The 24,499-nt window shown below is 37.6% G+C and overlaps 1 protein-coding gene across 11 annotated transcripts in view; it reads right to left on the bottom strand.

Annotated features, from left to right (window-relative positions):
* LOC121329877 (prominin-1-A-like) overlaps positions 1-24,499 on the bottom strand; it is an 80,122-nt gene that overhangs the window by 49,024 nt on the left and 6,599 nt on the right. For 10 of the 11 annotated variants that reach the window (XR_005951818.1, XR_005951820.1, XR_005951819.1 and 7 more), the window contains exon 2: positions 20,241-20,912. The exons of the other annotated variant lie outside the window; for it this stretch is intronic. Coding sequence is in view for 5 of the 10 variants with exons in the window: in XM_041275876.1 (XP_041131810.1) it covers positions 20,241-20,463 (223 nt within the window). In the remaining 5 variants the exon portion in view is untranslated. The remainder of the gene's footprint in view (positions 1-20,240; positions 20,913-24,499) is intronic. 11 annotated transcript variants of the gene reach the window in all.

Raw genomic sequence — 24,499 nt, 5'->3', positions numbered from 1 at the left:
AACATTTACATTGCAACAAAGCTGGAAACTATTTGATCTTTTGAAAAAAGCAGTAACACAGGCGTATGTTTGTCGTGAATATAGTTTGTCAAAAAGCACTGTTTTTTGGATTGTTCAGCAACAATGTGGCAAAATTGATTAAAGAAAACAAAAAGAAGAAGAAGAAGAAAACAAGGGATCTGATGAACTTTTCATGTCAGGTTGATTTGGAATAAAAGCTCAGTTTGAGATTCTTGCATCTAAGTATGTTTTGAGAGCTGCACTTGTAATGTACCTCGTGATATTACTGTAATGTAGTTGCGCTGCACGTTTACTGGAAACTCAACCTAAAGTATGGGGTAGATTTGCTCTGATTCCGTACAATGAAGCATTTACATGGCATGCATGAAAACAGAGCTGCTGTAAATGATTTGATTCATCCTGCTACTTCTTGTGATTCAATATCTGGAAATTTAGAAACCATTACGTACTCTCAGAGGGAGTGCATTACTGGACCATTGAACTGAGTACAGGAAAACATATTGTGGAGAGTAGAAGCTCACAGGGTTTTGCATTTTTCATTTAAGGATAGGCAGTTTTACCTTTTACAGCTTTTCACAATTCCTTATCTACAGTACACCTATAGGGATTAGCTAGATGAATATGCTTGGCAGTGGATTGCCTTACTGAGTTTACCACTCGAGGGAGTCCAAATCTCCAAATATATCCAATGCTCCTTTCACTACAGCTTAATTAACCATATTGGATGATTGCTGTATCTTCCAATGTATGTTGTTTTAATGATCACAGGTCTGCATTGCCAAGAGCTGTTACTGTTGACCTTCTGTGTTTCTATTAACAACTGTAAGGAAAGACCTGAGAGCCTGATTTTCTTAAAGAAAAAAAAATGAAAAGGAAAAGTTCACCGAGTAATAACTTTTAGCAAATTTAGCTATCAGTAGCAATAACTGCCAGCACACAACATTACTGTATCACTGGATTGCAAGGTCTAACATACAAAACAAGGATTTCCACAAATTGGGAACAATATTGTCGGCAAGGTTAACAGTGGTACACCTAATTTAAAAAAAAAAAAAAAAAAAAGGTTATTTTATACACTCAAATTGCCACAAAGACAAAAAAACAAACAAACCTTTAAAATCACAAAAAGCGAACTTGTATACTAAAAACAAAACCCATTTGATCTGGGTGTGTGATGAAATGTTAGTACAGTATGGTACAGTACTACTTTAAAGTTCAAATCCCTTTTTAAAACAAAACATAAAAACATTTGACAGTTGCTACATTTTACAGAACACACACAAGACACTAAATAAATACATTTTAAAAAGAGCTGGAGGTCAGTCTGGAAATTGCTGTATTGTCAGAGAAATGCTTCAAAGCGATGTCAGTTTTATTATTGCTCTAAACACAGGTTTAAAATCTACAAATAGCTACAACTCTATCCAATTAGACAGTTTCTCAATATTAAGGTATGTATGGAGGAAGCTTTGGATGAATAATATAATAAACATGATACAAGTGGGGTTTTCAGAGGCTATGGTAAAACAAATCATTGTGCAGAATCTAAAGTTTATTAAATATTTAACAAAATACAAATCCACGGTATTAAATTGGTTGGGGACCACACATAACTGAATTCATGTCACATCACTTTAGGGGTTGTTAGGGGAATTGCTGGCAAGATTGTGAAAAAGAATATTGCAGTCTGTCTCCGTTCTCTTCAGCATCAAGGTTAAGCACCGACCCATCATTTCAGCACTCTGTTTCAATCACGTATATGATAACAGGATTGCTTCGGAGTTGTAACAGTTGCATGTTGTGATGTACAGTACAGTGCTTGTTTCAATGCATGGCTGAGCACTGCTGCCTTAGTGTGTTTCCTTCTCCCATGGTACTCTTCAAACTGAGAATTTGCTTGAAATAAATACTGTCAGCTTCCCAACATACAAGCACATCAGTTAACTCTGAGAAAAGTAGTCTACACAAAAAAACATTCTGAAATGTGTCCTTATACAATAGACAACATTTGTTGCTTTCTTAGGTGCAAAGCATTGATTGCTTAGATTTTGGTGGATAATAAAATTAATTTGGACCAGTTGTGTCTTTGTTTAGTATTTGCTGTCCAATAGCTGTGAACTGAGCTTTCAATATGGCAAGTCAAAGTGAAAAATCTGGCGTTTGCACGGACTGAATTTAAGTTTGATTTGCTGTTAATGCTGCGAGGTTCCAGCACACATCTATTGTCTGATTGAAGCCCGTTAGAGCTGGAAGCTGACTGGCTGATGATACTGAATCATTTTCCAATGGGTCAGTAAATATTCCATTTAAATCAGATGTTGGTAATTTAAAGCCTTGAACGATAAACTCATGTGCAAAAACAAATCTATATGCAAGGTTTCTCTTTTTGATATGCAAAACATGCATTATGCAAACATTGCGAGCAGAGACAAAAAAAAGTCAAAATCAGTTAAAATAAAAAAAAAATAAAAAACACATTAGCAACAGCCTCTCAGGGATGGTGGGAAAATTACAATGTTGCTACTGCTATGATTGTTTAGGGTTTAAAATGCAATTAAGGGTTATAAGATTTAGGTATAATATAATAATAACGTATTATGTACTAGTAGTTATTGTTGTAGATACTTCCTCTTTCTCGTTGCAGGGTAAGCGGCCCATATAAGGGATGGAAAGATACTGACTACCAGCTCAATAGAAGAAGTTCTCTGAAGTTTTCTTTATTTATCAACCGCAAGCTGCATCCGTGACAGTTCACAGAAATGTCACCGGGTTAGTCAGAATGGGTATAATTAATATCTAATAAATAATAACTCTCCAGCAGCACTTAGGCTTACTGAACAATAAAGAAAAGCATTACATTATAGAGCTTTGCACTGTGTGAGGCCTGTATGGTTGTGAATATGGCCTCAAAATAGAACAGACCATTTAAAATGGCATTGCCCTTGCTATCATGGATAAAGTGCATGCCATACACAGCTGCAAGCCGTTTGATCCCAAGTGTCTACAGGCATTTTCTTTCAGGTACAGCCTTTCCATGCTCTCTCGTCTTTATTAATAACATGTCACAATCACAGACATGCCATCGTACAATTAAATGGAAATTGATTTGCTTGGTTCATCGCAAAATATTTTGGTTTGAAATAAACTGGACTGTAACATGTAAAAACAGCCTTTGTAAGCGTGATAAGAAAAAATGTACTTGTTTTTACTGTCAGATTATTTAAAAAAAAAGTCAGATTACTTTGGTGGTCTGAAGTGATCTCCTAGTGAACATTAGTTCACATCACAAAAACAAACAACACAGTCTTGCTTAAAAGAGGACTATGTTGTCAAGGAATAAGTGGTTAAGGACAGGACTGAGGTGTGCTTGCAGAGCTCAGCTACCAGCACTAAACAATTAATTGTCACCTTTCATGAGCAATACATTCACAAGTGACACTTTTTTTTTTTAAAGAGAAAGAAAGCTTTACTTGCTGGCTGAATGAATGAGCATGTATAGTACACCTGACCACTTTGAGCATAAATTCAACACAAATCAGGGGTATTATTTTAAAATGGTGCTTTATGAGGATTGTGGAATTTACATTAAAATCCCTTTTTCTAGTTTTCTGAATATTTGCCAGAGACCTCTTAAGCCGAAGATACCAAGAGGTAAAACACTGATAGCAACAATTCCTTTATAAAAAAAAAAAAAAAAAAAAAGACAAAGACAAACAGCTAGCACTACTGGAAGAACTTGGAAAAAGAAAACAATCAAGCACTGATAAGCAGTTGCCAAGTTTGTGTGTTTTAGGAAAGCATCGAATGTTTGCTAAAACAGCAGTGACAATAAAAAGCAATCAATTTCCTATCGGTTCATACATGTTATTCATCCATATACATGTAATGGAATCGCCAACTACAGGATGATTCCATGGACCAGCAGGAGGCATGAATTGTCTCATTAATGCCTTTGCTTCAAATAGCATGCATGCATGCCTCTGCGTGCTCCTCCAATGTCTGTATGAGCTAAAATAAATTAGTACTGTTGTTACAGGACAGAAGAAACAAACAAAGATGCAGCATTTATTTGTTTATCTGGGAGAAATCTACAAACAGAATTGTTTTATTGATTTCTTTTTAAAATCCATTATAGCAAAGTATAACTGGATAGCCATCACTCCGTCCCTATCAACTAATGACTGCATTGAAAAAAAGTGAGAACCTATATTCAGACATTTTCCTCCAAACTCTGCATTGCAGTAAGCTGTGATTGGTTTACTGTTCCTGTTAATGTGTCTGCTTGATGGAACTGCAGTTGTTGAAGGAACAGCTGAGCCCATCATGAGCACAGTGATGTGGAAACAACAATGTGTGCCAGTTTAAAAACACACACACAAACTCAGTGTTACCAATGAAAGAAAAAAAAACACATTAAAAAAATCAGCAATCAGGGGGGTACGGGGATCCTCCTCCAGCGCGGGTGCAGGGGGGTACGGGGATCCTCCTCCAGCGCGGGTGCAGGGGGGTACGGGGATCCTCCTCTAGCAAGGGTGCAGGGGGGTACGGGGATCCTCCTCCAGAGCGGGTGTGGGGGGGGTATGGGGATCTTCCTCCAGCGCGGGTGCAGGGGGTTATGGGGATCCTCCTCCAGCAAGGGTGCAGGGGGGTATGGGGATCCTCCTCCAGCACGGGTGCATGGGGGTATGAAGATCTTCCTCCAGCGCAGCTGCAGGGGGGTATGGGAGTCCTCCTCCAGTGCGTGTGCAGGGGGGTATGGAGATCCTCCTCCAGAGCGGGTGCAGGGGGGTATGGGGATCCTCCCCCAGCGTGGGTGCAGGGGAGTATGGGAGTCCTTCTCCAGCGCGGGTGCAGGGGGTATGTGGGTCCTCCCCCAGAACAGGTACAGGGGGGTATGGGGTCCTCCCCCAGCACCAGTGGAGGGGGGTATGTGGGTCCTCCTCCCACCTTCAAGCACAACGTGTGGAATTTCTTAAGCAGGAGAAAACTGATTTTCAAACTCTGCCAAGGAAATATTTCATTCAAAGGAGGAAGCACACTTACTTAATGTGCTCCACATTTATAATATATATATATATATATATATATATATATATATATATATATATATATATATATATATATATTTATTTATTTATTTAACAACAACTGCCAGGCAGGTTTACGGCTTCCAAGCTCAGTACCAGTTGGAAATGTTGGCAAGCTGCAGCATTGCAGCCCAAGCATCACCAACAGATCAGTTTCAATTCAAAATACTGCATTAGTTCATTATTTATAACTTTAAACACCATAGTAACCATGACTCTATCTACACACTGTAAGGAGTTATAAGCTAGTCTTACATTTGACCTTTGAGCGGTCAATGGTCACAGGCAAGGTGATTTTTGGATACAGAAAATATGGGTTCCTATCTGTGTTCTATAGTAACCATTAACCTATATACACTCTGTAAGGAGTTATAAGCTAGTTTTACATTTGACCTTAGAGAGGTCAAATATCGCAGGAATTTTTGGAAAGAGAACATATTGTTTACTATATGTGTTCCACAGTAGCCATTAACCTATCTGCACTTTGTAAGGAGTTATAAGCTAGTTTTACATTTGACTGAAGATTCTGAATGTTTTTTAAAGACTTGCGTCAGGTGGCCATATTGGTCTTACACACAAAGAACACCGTTCCCCCTATTTGAATTCTACTGTCCCGAGAACGATGCCTATCAAGTTAAGAGTTAGTTGGTTAAACGGTTTTCAAACAGAAGCAGTTTGGGGTGCATTTTGGCAAATTTGATGGCAGCCATTTTGATTTACAGTTACATTTATCGCAGCAACTTCTGCTTCTCAAACTTGGAGGGTGTGGTTGCAGATGATGTATGCAAAGTTTCAGATCAATTGGTTCACCACTTCCCAAGAAGAAGATTTTGAAAGGTTTTTAAAGAAATGCGCCAGGCGGCCATCTTGTTTTACGCACAAACACCATTTTTGAAAAAGTCAATTGTATTGACACAGGGATGAAGGTGTCAACTTTGTTTTCAACTAAACCCTGTTCAACTGAAGCGGTTTTAAATTTAAGAACGAAAACATAGGTCTGGCTGTCATCTTGTTTTATGCAAGAACACCATTTTGCCATATATGAATTCCATTGTCCCCAGGATGAAGCCTACCAAGTTAGGAGTTAGATCAAATCAGTTAACCAGTTCCCAGGAAGATGATTTTGAAAAGTTTTTCCCAAAAATACATCAGGCCGCCATCTTGGTTGACGGAGGAGCACAATCTTTTTTTTTGTACCTGAACTGTAATCTACACAGGATAATATCTGCCAAGTTTCATATTGATTGGTTAAACCGTTTGCGAACAGGAGCAGTTTAAAGTTTTGGGAGGAAAAATGACAATAATAATAAATAAATAAATAAATAAATACATAAATAATCTTTATAATACCAAATAGGCTTCCCAAGCCAGCTTGGAAGCCTAATAAATAATGCACATCCAAATGCATAAAAAGGCTGCAATTCTGTTGAGGGTTTCTGGGGACAAAAATCACGAGAGCGCAAGCACAAGTGAGTTATCAAATGTCACCAGAAACCCGAGACCGAATTACAGCCTTCTATGTACAACGGTGGTGTATATTATTTGTTAAAAGAAATGGTAACATAACAGACTGAAAAGACAGAACTAGCAATGTTTATTTTTAACAGTTGAAGTGTTGAAAAAACATTGGAAAACAATTTTAAAAATGTAAAACAAGTTTATTTAAAAAAAGAAGAAACATTGCTCTAAAGAAGCGTACTGATTAAATCATTTAACAGTCCGGTAACACCAGTTACTTTAGAAATGCATAACATTACAACATAAAATATTATCAAGACACAGCAATATAGTACAGTAAACAAACTACCAGTAGCTACTTGGACAAAATAGATAAAAAAAAAGGTAATGTTCATCCTTATACTTGTTATAAAATGATTTCACAAATAATTAACATACACAAAAATAGTAATAAAATATAACTGGTATGATAGCTTTTAAATGTCCCATTACCCGCTTCCGAAAGCTGTCAATAGATATTCTCATCGATGACATGTGCGATCAGCAGCAACTGTATTTACTGCACGTGCGCTGTGAACAGGACAGTGCTCAGAAAATAGCATTTTTCATAATAATTACTTATTGTCATAATTTGCTAATGTTTCCATTTTCTTCAAAATGCCTTGGTCAAATGTGAAATCTACTTCAAAAGTTTGATGCATTTTTTTTTTTTTTTAACATGGCGAAAACTGACTCTCCATAGAATTGTTTTTGCCTAACTCTCTATATCCCACAATTCTTTGCACACAGTGAGACGGAAGTCTCCAATGAGTCGAGTATCTTGTTAAATACAATATCTTTTGAAATGCCCTTCTAATAAACTGCAATATTATTGGCTGAAGCAGTTTTGAGTGAGGCTGGATTTTCACTGGTTAAAATATTAGAGTGTGCTCCCATTGGTTAGAAAGGTTACAGTGTTTTTGGCACAGTTTGAGATTGACAGTTGGAAGTTTGTCTGTCTGTTGAAAAGTTTGCAGGGAAGTTTGTCTGATTGGTAATTTACAGCCTTTTGTATGAATTGACAATTAATTAATTTTTGATGAATTAACAAATACGTTCATAAATTACTGTATGAATTGACAAATTTATGGATGAATTGCTGGACAAATTGACTAATTCACGAACTGACAAACTAATTAATGGCTGTATATTTTGGCATAAATAGGGCTCCATATCCCACGAAGGAAATCTGGTGGAAGTAATTTCTTTCTTACCAAATTTATGTCTCTTATTTTTTTCTAGTACTTGAGTCATTCTGCTCTTCCACAAATGTTACCATGTCTCCTGTGGATACAACTTCAAATATGCAGGCCATTGTTGTTTTGGTATTGAAGTGGTTTTGTTGTGTTCATGTACTGCTGGTAGTTTGTTTTTAAAAATGTAGGTTAGGAGTCTTAGCATATTATACACGGGGGTCATCTTAGTACACAAGTCCTGCATTGCCACCTAATCTTATTATACACGGGTCTCACACCATCACCAAGTTTATTGGAAAATGATTGTTCACAATGAAGAGGAAGAGGACGAGGATGAAGAAAGTTTAAAACCCCACTGTGTCACCTGAACAAGCTGCTGAATGCCAACAATACCAAAAGAAGACAGTGTCTGTCTGTATCTGAAGAGCGATTAGCTAGATCGGTACTCTGTAGATTGGGAATAGGAAAGTATGCCACTATGTTTAAAGCAAAAGGGGATTTTAGATTCAAAGTGCAGTTCACCAAGAGGCAGCTGTTCCACTATTGTGTGTTCATGAACCCAAGTGTAAAACTGGGTAGAAACAGAACAGGGGAATCAGAGAGCTTGACTCTCCTGCATAATTATTATTTTAATAAAAATCAGTCACAACACAAACCAAGTGAAGTGAAAATACTGAAGTTAAGATATTATAACACTGTATTTCTAAGACTACATATTGTTATATACTAATGGTACTTTACTGTATTTCCTGTTATAAAGGTTATTTTAATGAGGCTGTAACAGGGTGCAAGCCCTGTTATATTGCTGTTCTTCCAGTTTGGCAGGGATAGGGTTAATACGATCCCTGCCAAATACAAGAACCAACTGTGGCTGGGACTTCATTAACAATCAATTAAGCCCAACCACAGGTGTATAGAAGCAGCAGTCTCTCCACTTGTGGGAGACGAACCAGGGCAAGGAGCACAGCAGAGCAGCCAAACCAGGAACTTTCTCCTTTTATTTCCCGAACTTAAAGCAGGCAACTACCCCCAGAACAACAAAAGAAGATTACCTGCCAGCCTAGCCTCTACAAGTATACCACTTGTTTATAATCTTGCTTTGTCTGGGCTATTGTGTAGATAGTTGCCATATTTTAAGACACAGTGCCCTTTATTTATTTGTTTAATCTTTATAACGTTTTTTTGTTTGTCAATAAATACGCACAAGAGTGCTTGAGCTGCCTCCTTTTGCCTCTGCTGCTATTTTTACAGGCTTTAAGGCTGCACCACAACACTGCCCTTTCACAGATCCATACTGTAGTAAGTAGATTTGAGAGAGTAATGTGGTTCTCATGTGCTACATATGAGACACAAACTAGTCCAATTGTAATTGTAGATAGTGTCTGACAAGGCTGGTCAGCACTGACAAATTAGAAAACCTTCAATAATATAAATTGATAGGGCTTTCAGCCTGATTGACTACAAAGAGGGACAGGAAATCTACTTACAAGAGCTGGCTGACGTGTTTTACTACTCTCCGCTGTGAGGTCCCGACAGACTAATTAGCTAAAACCAGCCACTGTACATCCATTCTATAAATAATCCACTAATTGCTACTTGCACTTGAATATCCTTTCCATTTGCAGCCTTTTTACACAGTAATTTTGCTATTTCTTACCTACTGTATATATGTATATGTCTGTATAAAGAAGGGCTTTTGATTGTCGGCTAATTGACTTCAAATCAGACACTGTTGCTACTCCATCTGCTGTACAAGGTTGAGCCTTCCAATAATTGGGGGGGGGGGGGGGGGGGGGGGGTACAATTGTTTCACTAATCAAATGAAACATGTTTGAATGAGCCATTAGCACCTTGGATAAGGACAGTAGAATTACGAACATGTATTGGCATGTACATTTTAAAATGTTCAGTTTCTCCAGAGTTTCTTACTTGGGTGATGGATAAACTGCAGCCCAACATGGAAAAGAGGGGCGCTCTCTTGTTTTGTGTAAATCAGAGACGTTTCAAATCTAAGAAAACATTTTACAAGATGATGGGAGCAGTGAAAAAGATACTGAAGTTAGTGTTGGAGTAACATTTACATCAAATATCTGATATGAATGTGAATACATGGGATGAAGATAAAACTACAGTTGTGACCTGATATTGACCAACACAAATCTCCATCTGGTGAGGAATGCAGGAGCAAAAGTCAGTTAAAACCACATAATGATGGGGAGGACAGGTTTTCACAAGAGATCCTGTGACCCCCCAATCACTGGAAGATTGTGTCAATAAAACAGTGGAAGGGTGTTAAAGGTATCTGGTAAGAGACCAGAACAGAGCAAGGATGGTCCTGAGAAAATCCAAATGTACAAAGGAGGGTATTTTTGTACTGGTTAGTTAGTCAGCCTGCCAAGGTTGCCTCAGCATATTGTCTTGACAACAGAGGTTAATGTATTAAGCTGAGTTGAATATCTCTTGAAGTTGAGCTTCTTGGGTTGACACCAGATTTAATTAATACTATTAAGTTGAGCTGCAAGTAGTACATTTTTGTGCACAGTCCCTCTGAGTTTGTGCCTAAACTAAGGACTACTGCTATATTCAGTTAAACAATATCTTATATACTCACTAAAGAAAAACAGTTGTAGGTTATTTTTTATATACTACACCTTTTTGGAACTAGCAAGATTTGGATAATTGATTTTAGAATGATGCAAACTTCACAATGGGATTCTACAAGGAATTTCTTCCATAAATCTATACACTCCCTAATAGTGTAATAAAGCACAGGGAAAGCAAAGTAAAGCTTAGGTAAGCATTGTAAAGAATAAAGAGGTATGGTAGAGCAGGGCAAGCATGAGAAAAGCAATACACTAATGTCACGATACATATTACAATATGCAGGCTGCAATACCACTCAAATTTTGCCCGAGTACATCTCCAAAGCCGATCGCTGGCAATGATATTTAGGTCTTCATCTGTTTTAGGTTCGAGAAAACAATAACTTTACTCTCTGTTTCCACTCCCCATTCATTTGATTTTTGCATTTGTTCTACATTTAAAACCTAGTCCTCACTACTATCTTCACTTAACAGACACTTTTTGTCTGTGTAAGTGGGGTTTCAAAAACATTACAACATTCCCACAATACGAGACAAACATTTTATCTGTTTGAACTAAGCATCACAAAAGAGAAAAAAACAAATCCAATGAGCAAATTAACAATCAATTGAATCTCGTTATGGTACAAGTATCAATTAAAAAATGTTTTGAGTGGCATAAACAAATCGGTGTTGAAATCAGTAGGAAAAGTACCGTGTATCCCTTACATAAAACACACTCATTCTTAATCCAAGAAGCAGTTGGTGAAATACAAAGAGCTATTTTGTGCGCTTGGTCTTGTATCCCAGAATATCTTCTATAAGAAAATGTATAAGAAATATGCTTCCAAGAATACAAGACAGCTGTATTCTGGGTTTAGTTAACAGGACGACATTTCCTTGGTTCTTCTAGTTTGCTCGATGCAAAGTATTGGAAAACAATATTGTGCGCTAAAAAGATCCAAAAAATCATATATCTAACTGGTAAGAGCATATTGTTTATGGTGACAATTTTGGCCCTAAAAACATACAAGGGACAACATCGGACTGCAAATCACAGCCTAGAGGTAACCAAATGAGAAAGAACTGTGAACCCTGAGGTAAGCTCCATTACCCAAGCCTGTGGGACAGCTCACTGTAGTGCTACTGTATATCAGAAACACTACCAAGACTTAACCTCGCCTCTTACTACTATCACTGAAGCACACAAGCCATAAACATGCAATACACATTCTGAACTGTTGTTGATCATATATTTTAGATGTTTTAATCTAATCAAATGCAATGATTAAGCATAGGGGGACAAATACGTCAGTAACACACATCCTCTGCCCCGGCTGTACAAATTGCAGCCATGAGTCACTTAACCAGTCATCATCAATCATTTGACTTCGACAAAGACTTATGAGTACCGCCAGATTCTCATACATATCGGTACTGCCAGATTCTCTTGCTTCTGCTAAAGAAAAGTGGATCTTGGAAAAGCGATACTCTATACATATGTAAAAATGTAAGTGTGGTATACAGACAGAGACAGCTTCCACGTACCCCCAGATAACGATACAATCAATAATGTGTGCTAGAATCGTGTGTCTATATTTCTATATATATATGCAAGACTGATAAGGTATTTGGGCTAGTTAAGAGGTATTACAGAATGCCGGTTACATAACATTTGTATTCCCCGTTGGGGATAAAGTGGAAACATCCGCACAAGTCACACGTTTGACAGATTTACATACATTTAGAGAACTGCAATTTGTTTCCCAATAAAAATGTTAATACAGGGATGACGGTGTCTAGTTGGCTAGGGTTACGTTACATTATGCTACAGAATCTTCATGGTACTTCATTAATCTTCATTGTACTTCTTAACATTTCTGTGGCAGATCTAAATCATGACACAAAAATGCATATGCGTCGACAAGCTGCCACCACAGTTTCCACAGAATTACCTACAACCAGTTTCAATTACCAAATAATTATAATAAAACAATTAAAAAACACTCTAGCTGGTAAACTGGCATGACAGTCCGATTACAATTTCCACGAAGGACTGATCAACTAAAACCAATGGATCTGTCAATCGATTCTAAATAAGAGATAGGAGAACCAGGGTTCCTTCCAACAATACATAATCTAATCTATAGCTGTATTAATGAAATTAAAACCAACATACTGTGCAACTGCTACAGCATGACTCGAACAGTTCATGTCCTATTCACTATCAGCAAACCGCAACAGGCTTTTGACGTAACAGGAATACATAAACAGTACCGACACAAATTATTTTTTTGTTACTAATAGAGTGTCTGTTAACTACATCCTGGCTTACATAACCCTGTTTTCCTTAAAAGTTAAGCCACTATAGAAATTGTCAGAGATTCCCCATTTCAAATATTATACTGGTAGATGGTTCACTTGAACACGGTAAACAGTTTACACTGCTGTTACAGTATGTTCTAGAAACCCACAGGAAATCACAGGGGGACAAGCTTGTGTTTATTTGGTTCAGACTTAGCAAGAGGAGGCTGGGTTTTCAAAGCTGAGGATTTGCTGTGCACATCAAGATGACAAACGAATCCCAGATTAACACAAGCCTATTGGGGCTAACCCCTGGTTGTCATAGCAACAAAAACAGACAGACATTGCTATAAATAAGATACCCTCAGTGATCAAAGACATGCTAATCTGTCCTGCTATCGTCATTCGTATTAATGTAGAAGTGACCAGTACTGGAACTAGGGGCTCAGGGTAAGGGAAATTTTTCTTTTTCTTTTTATGGTATAACCAATCTGATTGATGAATTACCCCAATGCTTTGCTTTTGCGCTCCAGTACCTCCTCACAATACCACGTGCAAGTCACCCAGGTGTAGAAAACATTTACAAAACATCGAGCTGTGCTCTTATAGTACTCGCAGGCTTGGAAACAAGACAAAGCTCTACAGTCGCTTTGGGAGCAAGCCTGCCCTCACCGAAGCTTGTCACATTGCTGAATGATGAATAAAGTGGATAGTTGTACCCACCCTGTCCGCCAACAAGTGTAAACACAATGCTTTCCAATGCTCCCATGTTAACATGTTGTTCATCTGTAGCTGCACAAAGCATAATACCAATAGGAAAATACCAGGAAGGCAAAAATTCAAAAATAAATCAAGGACGACTTTTTTTCCCCCCCTTAGCTGGTAAACAATGTCTGAAAACGTTGTCCATCTCTTTAATATAATGGGGCGACAATATAGAAACTGTAACTCTGCCTTTGTGTGAGTAGACCAAGAAAGTGTTTCAATGACATCACACTTCTTTAGCCATCTGTCTAATTGTAAAGGTTCAGTATTATTGAGTATCTTAGTGTTTTGCTTCTGCTTAATGAGTAACATGTACAGGCAAAATCACATTACCAGGTGTCAGTACAATACTATTGCCACATAGCCAAATCACATAAAAAAGCAATGCTACTTAGTGTAGTAGTATCATTCATATTTGAATAAAAGGTTATTACACTCACATACAGTACTGTTTCTACCTAAAGCTCTCCATTTCAAAAACACTATGCCCCCCTTGATTTTATCATGCAATAGTACTTTAGTTTTTAGAGTAGCTCATTACCATGTCTACTGTCACTCGGTCCTTTCTTCTATCCTCGACAAACCAACATCACAGTACCTTTCATCTTTTTAAAAGGAATGCTTCTAAAAATCACCCCCCACTACCATTCAAAATATCAGTTTTGTCTTACTTTAGGGAGTTTTAGATAACTATAGAGGGTACTCGTTTGGTGTACTAACTTCAACCCAGTACATGGTAGCAATAAAACCAAAATATGAACGAAATAGGAATCTGTAAGGAATTTCTGATAATGGACTAACCTACAGACATGCAATCAAGCATTGAATTTCTGTTAGTTTAATAAAAGAACAAACATAGCTACCGTTGCCATGCAATTTAGGTCATAACACAAAAACTACTGCATGTTTTGTTATGTTGTTAATGTTTCATTACCTGGTAGGAAACTATATCCAGGAAGGAACACAAAAAGCATGCCCTGGGGCACAACCTAAATCTAAAGGGAATATCATATGAGATTGAACTGTTTAACACTACCAGCTTTATATACTGAGCATCAAAAGAAAGGTATCACTTGTATTTGGATAAAATTCACTAGATGTGATCAAAAAATAATAAACTCTTTTTTAAAGTAGGTGGAGACAATCAGTCCTGAAGAAAACTGATGTTAGACAGAGGGGTATAAAATGATAGATGCAAGCATTGCTGGCCAATGACAAATTATTTAATTAAACAGTAATCTGTCGCATATCCAACTGTGGTGGGACCAGAGTAAGGGCGGATATTTAAAGATTGGATAAATTAAGGTCCTGTTTTAAATACCATTATACAATGCAGTAACAATGACTATATTCACACAATTATTGTTTTCAGATTCTGCTTTTATTAGGGAGCTCCCCTAAATCCCTTGTTTAGAAAGATACAGGGTATTAATGCTTGTGACAGAGCAGCCGTCTGCCGTGTGGGTGTGTGCACTCGCTGCTGAGTGACAGGCAGGAGATCGAGACGGAGGTTGCAGTTGATACGACCCGCATGCGAACAGGATTTATTTACATATCGACACACTGAACAGCTCACGTGACACTACCAGCAATGGTTGCACACAGAGTACATACAACACAGTGTACGAAAACCTTGTTAGGACCTACAATCTGAAGTATTCTGTTCTATAATAAATTAATGTCACTGAAGAGACTGATCATAGCAGAGACGAGGTTAGGGTGGATACACAACAGATTACTGTCATTTATTCCTGGTTCATCGGGCATTTTGAGAAGGTGGCACTTAGTTATTTGGGGATGGGGATAAGTACCAGATTCTTGTTCTTAAAGCAATCCTGCTGGTTTGGAGGATTGGCCCATCTGTGTATACCCATATGACAACAGCATGCAACCCAGCTAGACCTTTAAGCCCCGAAGTACCACTGAAACAGAAACAATTTGGGTGGGAAATGTTTGCCATGAGACAGCAATGGTAGCGCAGCATCCCCCAGGCCTTACATATCCACTTTACTTATACCCAGGTTGTTTTTTATATTATTATATACATACACATGTGATAAATCTTCTCCTGATCACTTCTTTTATCACCAAACTCCTCAATAATGCGATCCAAGTCATTATTTTATTACTATAACATCTCCAAAAAGCTCTGCAAATGCCAGTGATACTCTTTGAGCGCTGGAGGCAGACGCAGCTATCTCCAACCAACAAACTAAAACTAAAAACGTAGTGATACTATAGCTGCAAATTCTCCATGATCTACAAGTTTAGGTTTTCTACATCTACGCATAAGATATACTGAAAACTAAACTCTGAAAAAACTACCAATGAGTAGCTCCAAGAAGGATTATATCTAATGATTTATTTAGATCTACTAGTATATAAATGAACTGTAAAGACCACCGACCTGTGTTCTGAACCGAGAAGAAAAATACAACTTTTCACCCCAACCTACTTCTACAAATGGCAAATAAAAAACGTATTCAATCACGGCATTATACATGTAGACATATTAAAAGGTTGCAAGCACTCCCCTTGGGGTCCTGATAGATTTGAAGGCTTAGACACATAAACAAAAGCAATCAGGAGCATGGATATCTAATGCAAACCGACTCAGGGGAAGCATTAGAACATCAAATACAAATGATCTAAATTGAATAAAAAATACAGCTTGTGGTTTATCACTGAGAACGACGAACCATGACTACCTCTCATTACAGCTTGTATCTACATCGCCTGCTCCACGAGATCTGCATGCCAACGATACCCCTCATTACCACCCCACTAACTGATGCAACCTTCCTTCGCCTAATGAGCTACCTTAATTCTACCCATCCCTCTCTGTAACAGCCCTTCTACCCTCAGTCCCCTGCTTTAATTGTGACTACAATGATAAATCAGGGATATTTCAAAGCTGCTGATTCAATTAACTCTATACTTTTTATTTGTATAATATCATCCCTGTTTTTGTTTCTCCTGTTCACAGGAAGTGAGACGCTCATGTGTTGCAGTATTTTCAAGACAAACCTACTCTTACAAACAGTTACAAACCATTACATATGGAAAATACTGCAGCAGCAGCAGCATATCACTGAATATAGTCTTCATTATTCTCCCTGTTGAGTGATAGCGGTATTACTGTATTCAGGGGCACACAACCATATACAAGATACATACATTGATGGGGTTAAACAGAGACTTGGTGACACATGACCTTTAAGAACATCACAGCTCAAAGGGCACCCTAAATAATCAAAGAAGCCATTGGATCTTGAATATTCACCATGTAAATAGAACCTGTATTTAGTTAAAATGCCCAGATATCTTTGTTTGGCCTACTGAAAATTATCAAACTTAAGGCCTATTCACACCGGACGCAATGCGATTTATCCTGCGATAAAGTGATACTTTCTCTGCGACACTACCTTTCACACCAGTGGTAACAGTTATGCGTGATGTGATAGGTGACTCTTCTGGTTTGTCATTGGCGAGTTCCCTAGCTGCTGACAACAATCCTATTTTTTTTTTCGCATCGCTTCAGTGTCGCCCCATCATATTGCAGGCAGTGTAAATGGTCTGTATCAAAACCACATGTTTTATTTATTTTGTCGTGGCGCAGTGTGTTGTATTTTAGATTTGCTTGTTGTGTCCGGTGTAAATAGTCCCTTAGGCGGCAATATACAGTAGGTTTTGGACAAAAACAAATAAAAATAAACAGAAAACTGGCGGTTTTTAGGGTTGTTTCTAGGGCAACAGATAATGGAATACCATGTTTTTCATATTCTGTATCACTTGTCTTATGGTTTTACATGGCTTTTTTTCAAATCCACTATTTAAAAATAAAAATAAATAAATAAATAATACTAATAATAAAATAATAATAAATAATAATAATAATAATAATAATAATAATAATAATAGGGTCTACTTGTAGGGAATCTAAGTATACAGTAATACTAGAAAAAGGTAAATAATGCAAAGTTTGTGTTAATGAAATGTGTGTTTATTTTAGCATCACAAACATTGATGAACATTAAAGGGCTGGTTCTTAAGATTTTGAAATCTTCTAAACATGAATAAGAAAAAAAAGGAAAAGAATTAAAGCTTGGGCCTTGTTTATGAAGATAACCGTTTTCAGAACTTTTGGAAAAGACAGTGGTTAACAGTCAGCAGCTGCAAATTATGGAAAACATACTGGTTGTGTATACCTCAAGAAAATCTATGTAACGCTTGAATAAAACATTTAAAAAAACATGTATTACCATGTAATACACAGACTTGCAGATTGTTTCCGTGGCAACCGATAGTACCCCATTTACTTCAATAGCAACTACCGTTTCTCAGGGATTCCGGCTGTGATTAGTGTTGCCACGAGAGCCCTGGAAACTGAACACGGGCACAGTTTAAAAGCAGTGTGCTTTTGCAACTCAGAACAATCCCAACTGCTTCTTGCTGCTGGATGTGTCACGCAGTACTGAACATGACACAATGACAGGACACTCCACCGATGCACTCCACCGCGACATCTCCCTGCTGATCTACATTTTAAAAAGTTGTTGCAAGTACATTTTCAGGTCCTACAGTACGTCTGTTGCAAACATCTGAAAAGTAGACACAAAGCATCACTTCCTACAGTATTTATTTGTATCACTATTACTACACAGTATTCATTTACATTCAGCCTAGCAGGTTCAAAATTCCGAAAAATCAGGTTTGGTCATTTGAAATTTACTGTATAATACAATTTGGAAGCAAATGTATGTTTTTCCTCTTTTCATGTGCTGCTTTAAAGTGTAAGTAGCGGGGTTCCGAAAAATATAGCATAGCATGTCCCCACGTGTTTCTACAACTGTTTAAATAAACTTAACCTAATTTTTTCAAAAACTTTCAAGTGGATTCTAAGCTATTAACAGAATGGCTGCTGTAGTACACTGATTGAGGAAGAATTATTGCCCACATTGTCAAACAGGCAGCACAGCAATAACGACCCATGATGTGGTACAGAACAGAAAAACCAGAGCTGCTTTTCGTGCAGCGATTTAGAGGACAGATCTCAAACCACTGCGCACTAAAGCGGCCATTTTGAAAATAGCTTTGAAATATGGCAGACACATGGCAAATTACATTTAATAGAGAAAACTGTAAGGTACTGCACGCAGGCATTGAAAATGTGCATTATAAATATCATATGGGAGATACTGAAATTGAAGCAGGAATCTATGAAAAAGATCTAGGAGTTTATGTTGAATCAAAAATGTCTTCATCTAGACAATGTGGGGAAGCTATAAAAAAAGGCCAACAAGACGCTGGGATATATAGCGAAAAGTGATTAATTGAAATCAAGGGAAGTAATGTTAAAACTGTACAATGCATTTGTAAGACCTCATCTTGAATATTGTGTTCAGTTCTGGTCACCTCACTACAAAAAGGATATTGCTGCTCTAGAAAGAGTGCAAAGAAGAACATCCAGAATTAATCCTGGTTTAAAAGGCATGTCATATGCAGACAGGCTAAAAGAATTGAATCTATTCAGTCTTAAACAAAGAAGACTACGTGGCGATCTGATTCAAGCATTCAAAATTCTAAAAGGTATTGACAGTGTCGACCCAAGGGACTTTTTTGACATAAAAAAGAAACAAGGACCAGGGGTCACATATGGAGATTAGACAAAGGGGCATTCAGAACAGAAAATAGGAGGCACTTTTTTTACACAGAGAATTGTGAGGGTCTGGAATCAACTCCCCAGTAATGTTGTTGAAGCCGACACCGTGGGATCTTTCAGGAAGCTGCTTGATGAGATTCTGGGATCAAAAAGCTACCAATAACCAAACGAGCAAGATGGGACGAATGGCCTACTTTCATTTGTAAACGTTATGTTCTTATGTTCTTATATACTTTAAAGTTATAAGTGTAAAAAGGTGTTGATGTTAACAATGAAAAGAATAAATTATAGGTATGCAACACATGGGGACGTGTAACGCTAGTTTTCGGAACCCCGCTACTTACTCTATAAAAGGACATGTACTGTATGTCCCACTGCATAAATGCATAACCAACTACTGCAAGGTGAAAATGAAACACACAGCAACATATGGAGCAGGGGGATTATAGCATGGCCTAATTAAGCAGGTGACTGGGAAAGCCACGCCTAATCCCTAGATTTTCTAATTGATTATGAACCCTGAAATGGTACATGGACTTAAACCTAATCTGTCTGCCCCCTATGCATAACAAAGACCTTAACCTTATCACGCCTCCTTAAAACAAACACTGAGGAAAAAAAGAAATATCTGTACATGGATTTGTTTAAGTGTACCTGACCTCAAATCCTTTTCCCTTGAATGCCATTGCTATAAAAAGGACTGCAGATGTCTGAATGAAACTAGTTTTCAACCAATATACTGGTGGCCTATTACATTTTCCCATTAAAACTACTATTGATTCAACAACACAAAACACTGGTTTGTTACAATCCAGCATATTAAAATCAATTTGAAGAACCTGTTTTAATGATGGGCAAAACTGTAAATCAATTATAAAAACAAATAGTCTGCAAAGAAAAAAATAAGCGTGAGCCCATTTACTTTCCCATATTCATTCTGCACATTACTAAAAAAATGATTGCTAGGTCTTTACATGCTATAAGCATATACTTCCCAGGGGACAGTGCACATCAGCACAGCAGCAATGCAATCTCTGACTGCTTACATGGTTACATACCTTGAGCAACTCTGAGTAATTTGTTTGACAAAGGGCAAGGCTAATAAAGCAAATTTAAAAAGACTTACCGTGAGGAAAAGGATTGGGCTGCACCACATAAAGGAAAGAGTGCACTAAGTGAAAAAGGATTCCTATAGGTCCGGGTTCAAAATATGCATGCGTTTCATAAACTCCAGAGGGAACAAACCCAAAATCCAAAGTTCCCTGTGGCGATTCCTGCATTGAAGTTTGGCTTCCACATACTGTACAGCCACACAGCATCAGTAAGAGCAACCCTGCTTTACCCATCATGACTGGCAGTGTTCATATAAAAAAATTAATAAAACACCCGAAGATTATAATTTCAGGAAGGTGTTTTTTTTTTTTCTTGTCAGAAGCTTTGAAGATCAAAAGGATTACGCTCAAACTTTATGTCCTTTCTGATGTGAGGAATTCATTGACCAGCAGCTCTCCCGGGTTGAATATTTGTCCACTGGAATAAAACAGCAATACAAAAAAACCAGATGCCTCTCAGTCCTCTTCTTTCTGATATGAAGTGTGTATCTGTGAGCACGAGTGTGTGTGTGTGTGTGTGTGTGTGTGTGTGTGCACTCTTCAGTTCTAAATGACAAGTGGATTACTGTGGGAGCTCTTAATAGAACGGAGACACTGCACCATCTCTGGCAGTGATGGAAAACACTGGCTCAGACATGAAGCACCCCTCCTATTGGAAAGGCCCGAGACCGTGGACAACAAGAAACCTGAAACACAAAAACGAAAGACAATGAGCTACTGTGGAGTCTTTAAAGGAAATTACATAAGCACCTAGATATACAGTAACTGTATACTTTACAATATAGGATTTACAGTAAATCAATGTAACATGCCCCTGTTAGCTCTCTGTATCCTCCATCCTTTATGACAATCCAAAATACTGCAATATGTTTACTTCTTATCGATAAAGCATTTTGCAGTAGAATCGGAAACAGATACACTAACCATTTAGAATCTTGCTTACGACCACTGCTTTTAATGTGGAATCAACCTAATTTATTTAAACCCAAAAGCCTTTTTCTTTGCCAGATTATACTACAGTATCCCTACTAACTGCATCTGAATAAGCAAAACACCAGGATTACCAACCACATTATTCTGTGTAATTACTTCCTGCAATGTTCGCATTAACGTCAAGGTAAATGAACACGCTTGATTATGCATCAAAGCTTTAGGCTTCTTTTTTTTTGCCCCCCAGGTGGATTGAAACTATTCTTTTTCTGTAGAAATACAACACATCTTTCCCAAACACAGGTTGGGGAAGTGAACAGATTAGATGTTTTTCTGCAAGTCCCGTGGGAACCCTATTGCACCAGTAAACACAGCTGAGGAAGAACATTAATGGACATAGAGGAACACAACTTGCAGTTCTGTCCAGTAGATATTGCAAAATATCACAGAAATCTAGTTTAGCATTCAAATATAGATGTGCTTAAAAAGTACTTACTGCACTGCTTCAGTATACTTACATACTTCCTACAATTACACACTAGTGGTTTTATTTTTTATTTTGTCAAGAGCAAAAGACACCCAACAAACTGCCCAGAGTTTGAGAAACAAGCAGGTCCGATGATATAAAGCATTCATCTGAAACAGAAACAGGGCTTTTCAATACGTCTGGCATGAGCCTGTATTCTGGATTTAGAAATGCAATGAAGCAGGAGGTGGGGGTAACTGGTGCAATGGATTCATTCACTGGTCTGCAGTATCACACTGAAGGTAGAAGTGCAATAATGAAACAGCTGCAGTAGGGGTGCATTCCCCATGGATGTTAAGTAAGGTAATCATTACCTTTTACAGGCTCAAAAGTAAAGTGCACCTTCTAATTCAAAAAGGCAGCTCAGCCAAAATCTTATTACCTGTTACGCCCCTGCTAAAAAAGTCATCTCAGTAGGAGTTTGTCACTTATGAACAGAGCAAAAACACCATTCGTAAAAAATGTGATCCCCTTTTTAAATTGACTTTCCTTCCTGAGTCATGGCAGCACTTGTTCACATAGTAATAAGAGGGGAAAGCAGGTTTTTATGGGAGGTGTCCCTAAAACGAAGCTAAAACTAATTTTGGGGAACAGTTTACCTAGTGATGAGTGCAAACAAGGATTAATTTAATTAGACACCAACAATATACAGTGTATTTCATTATACAACAAGTTGAATCCTTCTTCAAATTTCATTTGAAAATCTCAAGCTTACAGTGCTGTCTCAGATTGTATCCACGCGAACAAAATAAATACATCAAAATATAAACCATGAAACATGATGCACCCTTTAGTTAACGTTTAACTATAAAATTAGACGAGAACGAGGGAGACTGCATCTTTAAGGAAAGGGAATGAAAGTCAGTGTGCTGATGTAGTTGTAGCAGGGATTTTAGTGATATAAACACAGCAGCATTCTGATTTACTAGACTCCTCTAACCACCCCGCACCCACTCCCCACTGCCACTATAAAATACTGCCAAAGAACAAACAGGAGGCACTAGCAGAAAGGATAGAATTTGCGAGAGTCTTTCTGACTGGCCTCCGGGGTCAGAAATCCCACTAAAAGAAACTGGGCAGACCAGGGGCTCACATCAGGGTCTAATTCAGTGCAGAGGCAGACACATCCATTTCATCCTACAGTGTTTGAGGGGACTGTTGATATTTACAGAAAATAATAACAGGGAAACATATGGCTCATTGCTTGTGACATGTGGTTGTCAGACAGGATTACCCTCTTTGGTAAGATGATGTTCACTGAAACAGTGGAGCAGGTCTTCTCTTGCAATTAACAAAGGCGCTGTTCACACTACATAACCAATCTCGAGAACCGTACTCAAAACCATTCTAATTAAGCCAGCTCAAAGCGTCCACACTGTAGTACCGTTTCATGTTTAGTCAGGCTTAATGCGTACACGCACCATTACAATAGTTCAGTTACAGTTCATAGCAGCGCAATGGACTGCAGGACTCAATACAACAGTATCCCACAGTGCACTGTTTGTCTGTTTAGAACCTTGCAAATATGCAGACCGTGCCCACGGAAGACATAGCGCTTCTTAGCATGACCCTTATGGTTTTGTTTCTTAATAGCACATTGTGTGCGTTTCGATTTGAACTCTGAAGTTCTCCTTGACATATTTCATTGCTTCAGATGTTAACGTGCCTTGATTTCGGCAACTCCTTTTCAACTCCTTCAGACACTTGTTCTGAGTACTGTATCGGTAATGTCCACATGCCAAAACATATCAGAAAGCATGTTTGGATATTGGAGGTTACACTTTTGTTTGGTATTACAGCGTCCACACTTCTGAGAGACTTAATTAGAACCAGACTCAAGACTACCTCCTGCGATGGTCTCGAGTCCGGTATTAAACGCTGCGTAGTGTGGACACTAACCATATTTAGCACTTTTAAGCCAGTTTAATGGTAGCTAATACGGTTTAAACGCATAGTGTGGACAGGGCCAAAAACAGCTGCTTTTTTTTTGCTTGCCAACAGCTCAGTTTACAGTCTTTATTGGCAATGTAATGGTGTCTTGTTTATTTGGCTATTTCTTTTGAATAATATACAGTAGTAAGAAGCATATTTCTACCTGTTTGCACATACCTAGGGAACGACTTGCCCAATTAAGAGGAAACTTGCAAAGGACCACCTTTAATACAAGTTGTTGAGTGTATCTGTCTCTCTGTATATCGAACTTTCTTTACAACATGTGCTTGCAGTGAATGTACAGCTATGGCCAAAGGTTTTGCATCACCTACAAAAAAAAAAAAATGTATATATATATATATATATATATATATATATATATATATATATATATATATATATATATTTTTTTTTTTTTTTTTTTTTTTTTTTTTTTTTTTTTTTATTTAACATTATGTAATCAAAGAAACAAACAAAATGATATCGCAAAAGTGCACTGGAAACCATAATAGTTACAGTATTTTGTGTTACATTTTGAAATGTCACATTTTTTAATGATCAGTTTTTCATTAAGTATATGGAAAACAACAAAGCGGTATGTAATTAAAAAAAAAAAAAAAAAAAGTACTATAGTATCTAAAGTACAGGGTTTGGGTTTAAAATTCTCTCAATTACTTAAAAATGTCCTTACCATGTATATACACACACAACAGTATTGAGTTCTCTAGTTACAAATAGTGTGCATGGGATTATAATAATAATAATAATAATAATAATAATAATAATAATAATGCTTTCCCATGTATAATAAAGTTTTTTTTCTTGCAAGTATTCTGATTGTTCAGTGGTGAAGTAATGAACACACATCCAACAATTCTCACTATA

Source organism: Polyodon spathula, chromosome 2 (genome assembly GCF_017654505.1).
Source record: "Polyodon spathula isolate WHYD16114869_AA chromosome 2, ASM1765450v1, whole genome shotgun sequence".
Classification (NCBI taxonomy): Eukaryota; Metazoa; Chordata; class Actinopteri; order Acipenseriformes; family Polyodontidae; genus Polyodon; species Polyodon spathula.
Note: the sequence above shows the minus strand (reverse complement) of the source record. Positions and strands in the feature narration are given on the sequence as shown.